Source organism: Anarhichas minor, unplaced genomic scaffold, assembly GCF_050575085.1.
Source record: "Anarhichas minor isolate MPS153535 unplaced genomic scaffold, ASM5057508v1 ptg000018l, whole genome shotgun sequence".
Classification (NCBI taxonomy): Eukaryota; Metazoa; Chordata; class Actinopteri; order Perciformes; family Anarhichadidae; genus Anarhichas; species Anarhichas minor.
Window position 1 is genome coordinate 5,707,037 of NW_027466464.1, and position 7,261 is coordinate 5,714,297.

General features: G+C 45.1%; 1 protein-coding gene across 1 annotated transcript; it reads right to left on the bottom strand.

The window, feature by feature from the left end:
- Positions 1-1,640: 1,640 nt before the first annotated feature.
- On the bottom strand, positions 1,641-6,167 carry spry2 (sprouty RTK signaling antagonist 2). Its single transcript, XM_076095065.1, has 2 exons — positions 5,726-6,167; positions 1,641-3,742 (listed from the first exon to the last, which is right to left on the bottom strand). Exon 2 carries the CDS (start codon positions 3,692-3,694, stop codon positions 2,633-2,635), a length of 1,062 nt encoding a protein of 353 aa, XP_075951180.1. The 5' UTR covers positions 3,695-3,742; positions 5,726-6,167; the 3' UTR covers positions 1,641-2,632.
- Positions 6,168-7,261: the final 1,094 nt, after the last annotated feature.

Consider the following 7,261-nt stretch of genomic DNA (forward strand, 5'->3'; position numbering starts at 1 on the left):
CCCCCTCTCCTCCTGCTGCTACTCTCTGCTGCCAAATCACTGCCGGGGCGGGTAAACAATCTCTCTCCATGTATCTTGTTTGTGTCCTTTCCTGCACTAATTCTCATCTGTTTATTAGTGGAATAAGTCTGTGCACGCATTCTATTTCGCGTAGATTATAAAAGCTATTCCTGATTTAAGATCAGTCCAAGGTGCCCTTTTTCTCTTTCGGATGTAAAGTTACACTTTTCCTGAGAGAGATGCACAGAATGTTGCCAATAAACGGTCTCGGATCCAAAACAAGCACAGAGGAACTGAAATGACCCGAGGAAGTCCTCCGAGAGGCCGTATGGACTTCTTCTTGCCACTGAGCACTTTGTCCCCTGCTGTGATGCAGACTTGAAGAAAAGAGACCAAAGAGGAAACCGCTGCTCCGGATGAAATGTGTGAAGAAAATGTCTTTTTGAAAATATGCCGCATGTTCTAACAGCTCATTTTTCTTCAAAACATCCAACTGATCCCCCCCCCCCCCCAAAAACCCCAACAAGACAACCATCTCCCTATGGGAATACCAAGTAGGAGCAGGTAGCTGAGAGGAGCGCTGGGGAGCCAAAATGACCCCCCCCGACTATTGAAAACAGGATGAATGCATGCCGGGCTGAATACGGGGGTAAACTGTTAGGTCTTTGTCATTCAAAGTGATGCTTTTAACCCTTTGGGGTCCCTCTTCCTAACAACCCCCCCCCCCCGCCCCTTCCCTCTTCATTCACAGGCTGAGACAATGGAGGGAGAGAGGAGGCCTTAAATAAAAACTAAAACATGATCAACTCTCCCCTTTCTGTCTTTAATGGGATTCCGCCCGTTATGTTTCCACGTCCTCCAACGACGCTGCAAAAATAGGTGAAAGTTGATAATTATGCAAAGCACCCCCCCCCCCCGCTCACTTGTTTGAATAACAAACAAGTGAGCGCAGGCTGGGCCTCGGCGCGTCAATCACGGCTCTGAATGCATACCGTGCTGCAAACACGTCCGTATGCTGTCAACAAGTGTCAGGGGCTTATGTTTCAGGCTTATGTTTCGCCTGTAGGGACATTCAAGACCAAGGAATTTCTGAACAAACCTTTGATAAAAAAACAACAACAAAAGGGCCTAGTATCTGCAGGGTACGGAGGAACGTGTATGAAATGAACTAGAAGCCAGCGAGCAGGCTTACGTGAATGCATATTTGCAAAAATGAAATAGGTGAGGTGCTGGATTTATAAGACAAAAAAGAAACGCAAATCTGAATCATTAACAAAAGGGATTTTTGCACACATGGCTCTACCAGAGCCTGTTTCTTAAGGAGGGCCCAAGGTGAGCAGTAATGCGTCCTCGTTTGATCTCCGTGAGCACGGCGGAGCGATTGTGTTGCAGAGCGGGCTTGATGATAGCTCTGCGCGAGATGTTCGTGCAGCGGGTCAATTAAAAACAAAGTCGAAAAACTCTGCTTACGTCTGGCTTAAACCATCTGGAAAAAGTGTGGCGACACACACGGATGGTGGTGTCAGAACACATCATGGATACGTCTACGTCATATCTACCATATTATATAGATATGACTTGAGCACGTTTTAGAGAGAACACAAGACAATGAGGAAAGAAAAACAGGAAGAAATACTCCGTCAGACTTCAAGGTTGTTTAATTTCAAACGTTAATATATTTGTTTTCTAATTCATTGTGAACTATTCATCCAGCTGTGACACTCCTACAGGTCACCTCACAAACCTGCAGCGACTACAGACAAGGAGGCGACACACGAACAATGCTTTCTCAAAATAAATATTTTTCATTATAAAATAATAAACCTTCAAATAAATATATATTTTTTTTAACTTTACACTAAGCAATGTTGGAATTAGAAAATAGATTTCTCATATATGGTCACTGTACAATTTACAAGTAGAAGGGATAAGATCTTTCCTTTGTAAATGACATTAAATGATTGATATACACTCCAGTGAATGTACAAACATCGTGTGACTGAAGTCGACTGATTCATAGACGTGGATTTATCAAGGTGCCTCTGGTATGGCAGAAAACTTTTCACAGTTGAAGTATTATTATATGTACAAAAATAAAACATCTGTCAAACTCATTTTCTAATGTACATACCCTTTGCATTGACTACTTTACATACAGTTAGTAATAGGAGTCTGTTCTTAGCATATAAGTTGTATTAAATGTTAAAAAAAAAAGGCTATCCATTTGGACTCTCGTAGCAACAACACAACATCTGGGCACTTGAGTGAAGAAATGACTTTTCAGGACAAACCAGTATTGAATGTGTCTTCATACCTTTTATCACGTGAAGTGCTTATTTTGGTTTACCTTTTCAACTGAGACTCATAACGCTAGGGCGAGTGACTGCACCTCCTTTTGTAGTCATATTTTTGTCAACCAGCCTTGAAAAGTTGACAACTGAAGGCAAACCGTGACCGTGTCGCTGCCCAGATCTGTCAGGTGTGAGGATCTACGTGGAAAACACAAAAACTCAAGCATCATTAGCTCTCTAATCAAACCCTTCAACTACACAACTACAGGGCCGTCTAGCAGTTCAGTCAAGGTGAAGTCTTCCTGTCCTTCTGCGTTTCAACACGCACGCCGCCGCCTCGTCTACGTCGGCTTGCCAACATCCTCACAGTGCATCGGGTCCGTGCTCCTGCACCGGCAGCCGGGTCGCGTGACTCTGTCATAGCAGCACTGGCACACGGCGACGCATCCTTTAGCCGGGAGGTAGCACAGGAGACAGGGGAAGAGCAGGGCGAGGAGCGATATGGTGGCCCAGCGGATGCAGCAGTGCGACTGCGTGCAGGAGAAGGGCTTGTCGGCGCACGTGTCCTCGTCGTCGCTGGAGCAGTGGTAGAAGAGCCCCTTGACGCAGCAGACGCACGTGCCGTACTCCACCGCGCTCTGCACCGAGCACACGCACCGGCGGCTGCATGTCCAGCAGGAGGGGAGCACCCGCGGGCGACTGCACTCTGGGCAGCGGCATCGACCGCAGTCCTCGCACTTGCTGGTGTGTATGCCTGGATTTATAGAGCCTGCGCTGCCGTGCACGGGCAACACGGTCCTGTACTCGCGGTTCAGGGGCTTCAGCTCTTCTGAATTTAGCTCTGCGCGTTTCGGCTGGGTTGTGATTATCTGGTTGCTACCGGCCGGGCTGCTGAGGAGCCTCTGGCCTGAAGAAGTGCTCCCCGCGCTGGTCCTGATGCTGCTCTGGGAGTCCTCTGGGCTGGATGACCGCAGCGCGCCCTCCCTGGAGGAGATGGAAGTGTTTGTGTTTCCATATTGAGTCAATAAATTCAGGTTACGGAGATTATTAGGCCGCTCTTCGGGAGTCTCGTGCTGCCCGCTGGTCCTTGAAACCGGTGACGAATCCAAGTCACTCTTCTGCTGCCTATGTGGAGCAGCTGGAGACCTTTGGGCGACTGTGGGCCCTTCTGTGTACTCATTACTACTCCCATTTATCCTGATCTGATCCAGAGATAGCACCGCTGGAGTATGGGCCAGCTGCCTGTTGGTCAACCTGGGATCTGGCGGACCGTCTAAGTTGAGCGCAGGCCGTGGTTGCGGTCGCCCTTCGTCATGCAGCGTGACCGGCGAGCCGGCCGATGGCGGCGAGCGCCCGTGGCGTCCTCCTCCCCCGTCGCTGTCGTTCTGACTTGTGGAATCCATCTCGGGACTGAAGGGTCACTCTGGCTGGCATGGGACACATCTGAAGTCCTGCAACAGAAACAGACAGTTTATATCCATCCGTGGCAAACCATGCAAATGATGCCATGCAAATAATAACCGATATCTGTACGAGCACCACTATGGAAATAAGGCCTAACGCACAAACGACAGTGTCGGGGAGAGAGATGGAGGTTTTGGATTACATGGTTGATGTCAGAGCGGGTCTATGGAACTACAGTTATGTCTGTGGATTCTATCAAAAAAAAGCATTGAGATTCAAAGCGTTTGTTCACTAAAAGCCGATTCAAGTTGCAGACCCAGGCGTCATGATTACCAACTGATTTATTTTACCGAATTTAGATCCTTCGCCGCCAGTGCTTTGGGCAAACTTCCTGTTTCCCCACACCCACAACACAACAATAACTGACCTAACCGAGGAAAGTAAATCAGCTCGGAGAGAATTGACTGATGAACATTCAGAGAAAATGACCAACGAGTCGATCGACAGAGGGTTTATCCGCGGGGAACTCCTGTAGCTTAAGACATCGACCATGAACTACAACGATTTCTTCTTTAATCAAGAATATAAACTGATAAGAGCGGCAATGATGCTTCTCTTTGTCAGACCTGACAGTGAATTGACCAACGGTCCCAAAAGCAAATAACATTCAGACCAAACATGACATCTGAATTATCATGTGCTTATACTTCAAATGCAATTACAAAGTGTCAAACGGTAGCAAATGTGCGTTTACAATTGTCGACATTATTGTATCTATATCTCCATTCTCAGAGGTTGTGTACGTTGACGATCAAAGGGGTTCTTTTCTGAAGACTGATATGGGCCAAGCAGTAAGCACAGTCCCCAGATCAGTTATAATCTCACCCCTTCATTGCATGGGGAGAGTAAGTATTAGACATATGCAGAGTGACAGGTCAATATGCTAACATATTCAAATGCACAGTCTTGTTTTCACCAACATATCACACCAAAGTAAAGAAACTGACAGTGGTGGCCTTAATTCTCCTTCCTTGTGCTAATTAGCTTTCAAATGGCATCTTCAGGGTTGTGAGGTCCCCCCCCCCCTTTCAATGACAATACAGGAAGGGCTTTTGTTTGTTGCATGACAGACGGCCTGCAGCAACCTTCCCCTTTCTAATGCGTTTCACATTGTGACACTCTTCAAAAGAAGATGAGGGACAAGTTAAAACAAAAAGCGTTTGGGGGGGGGGGCATGAAAGAGTCCATGTAAAGTGTGAGTGATGCCTTCAAGGGTGGTGGGAGTGAAGCGCTGCTCCCTGTGAGCACGCACGAGGGTTCTTTAGGATTTATGAGCCCTTTTGCTCCAAATGAAGGGCTTGCAGGCACACTCAAATTTTAACCTGTTAGTGGGTGGGACGTGGGGGCCCCTCATCCACTTACAGGGGCCCTGTGTGCGAGCCTTGTTGGTCACAGTGGGTGGGGTGGGGTGGGAAGTAAACTGGCGCAAACTGGTGGCTTCTGCTCTTAAAAATGACAGGTTAGGACTATGAAAGACACAATTGATGACAAGGATCAGTGCGTTGGGTTAAATTTAGAAACCCAGTGAATCATACTGTTTATGATGCACATCTGATAAGCCAGACAGTGTGTGCAGCGGATTCATATCGCAAGAACAGTACATGCTGTTTGCATGGGAGGGAAGGACAGGGCTGCATGAATGCACATATGAGCAAACGCATGTGCACACTTGGACACGACTATTTCCCAGTAAAGCTAACACCAGCATAAGACATTAAACTCAGCCTCGGGAAAGCCACGAGCTCATTTAAGATGCATGAAAATAAATGAAAAACCCGCCAGCCCTTTCCGTTAAAAGCACAACATTAGGCCATAAGTAACGTTAACGCACATAGTAATCTAAAGGAGGACAGAGGCTACAAATGCTAGCAAAAAACTAGGTCAAAAACTTTTATTTTTAGCATGTTAATGACAGCTTCAGTTGAGACATGCGTATTGTTTCACAGTTTGTGTATAAAGGAAGGACTTACCGTGCTTTCGACACTTTAGCCCCCGTTTAGGTGAAATAAATCCAATTTGCGGGAGAGTTTATTCCACACATGAACAACTCAAGTCTGGAGAGCCGTGGGTAAAATCCATTCAGACAGTTTCCAGCCGGGGCGCATTTTCATGAAAGGCAGCGCTAAGACGTAAATCCCATGTTTGGCGCAAGAGCACGAGGCGTTAAAACAGGCGAAAAACTTCAAACAATCACCGCCGGAGTGTAAACTTCGCTTCACTCCACTTTTCCTGCAGAAGAAGAAGGGAAACAGAGAGAAAGGAGCAACACATTCGGTGTGTTTTATCCGCAAGGCTCTGAGGGTTTGAGAGTACTTTTTTTTTTCTCGTGTGTGAATGTTTTTTTTTTTTCTCTTTCCGGAGAGGAGGTCGAGATTTGGGCTGTAAATGGCGTCAAACTGAAGGGGGAACAGAGCGCTTGTTGTTGCAGCGGATATCTCGCATCCGGTGCTCAGCCATTGGCTGCGCGAGAGCAGCCATTCACACCCTGTCTTATCAATTATACCCCAGGGGCCGAACAGTGCTGCTCAACGGCTGAGGAAATATGAGGGCTGCCCTCCTCAAGTCCCACCGGTTCTCATCGCTGGTGACCCGTTGATGAAGCAGCACTTCACACATCACCGACCTGAAATGAGTTGGTTACAGTAGTTCAAAGTTTCACATTATAATAATCTACAATATTACATCGACTTTTGAAATGACACGTAGGCCTATATAGAGTATTAAGTATTATCAAATAATTAAAGTACTAATACAATAATACTGTAAGTTTTCTAAGAAATAAATCTACCATAGTGGGGAGTACAAAGTTGAGGTACTTTAACTTTACTTTAGTTATGGATTAATACTTCATATGCTAAATATACAAACATAAAATATGTTTTTTCATATATCAAACTACCTAACAGTATAAAGTACTTACCAGTGCTTCTCCATTAAAATGCTTAGTTAAAGTTAATCTGTAAAAATAATAATCCAATAGTATAATATATTGTAGATAACTTTGAAAGGGGTCATATTGCATAATTAGTGTACCTTTTTGCTGATAATGTTTCCATACTTTTAAGATGCAGTGTATCCTTTCCCACAATTTCACTTCGAAATGTAATGAAGTATAAGTACAATGTAATGTTAAATTGTACTCAAAGTACATTGTTACAATAAGTGTATGCTATTTTAAACTTTCCAACACTATAATCACAGCGTTTCGTTGGAATTAGAGAGTTACATTTTTGTTTTACCCATATACGACAAAATAAACTTGTTTCAGAAGTACTTTAAGCCAGATAGAGTTATACAAATAAGTACTTTAAGAGCTGTCCTCTCATATGCATATTGCAGGATGTTAATTTTACTGGACATCTCTGGACACTTTGCTGATTTTCAACCATTTGAGGCTCTTTGCCAGGCTGCTATGGGTCCAAGGTTAATTAAAAGCAATCCATGGCAACTGATACAGCTAATTAGCAAGCCATTATATTAGGTTTCCTCTCAGCTGTTGGGAATAA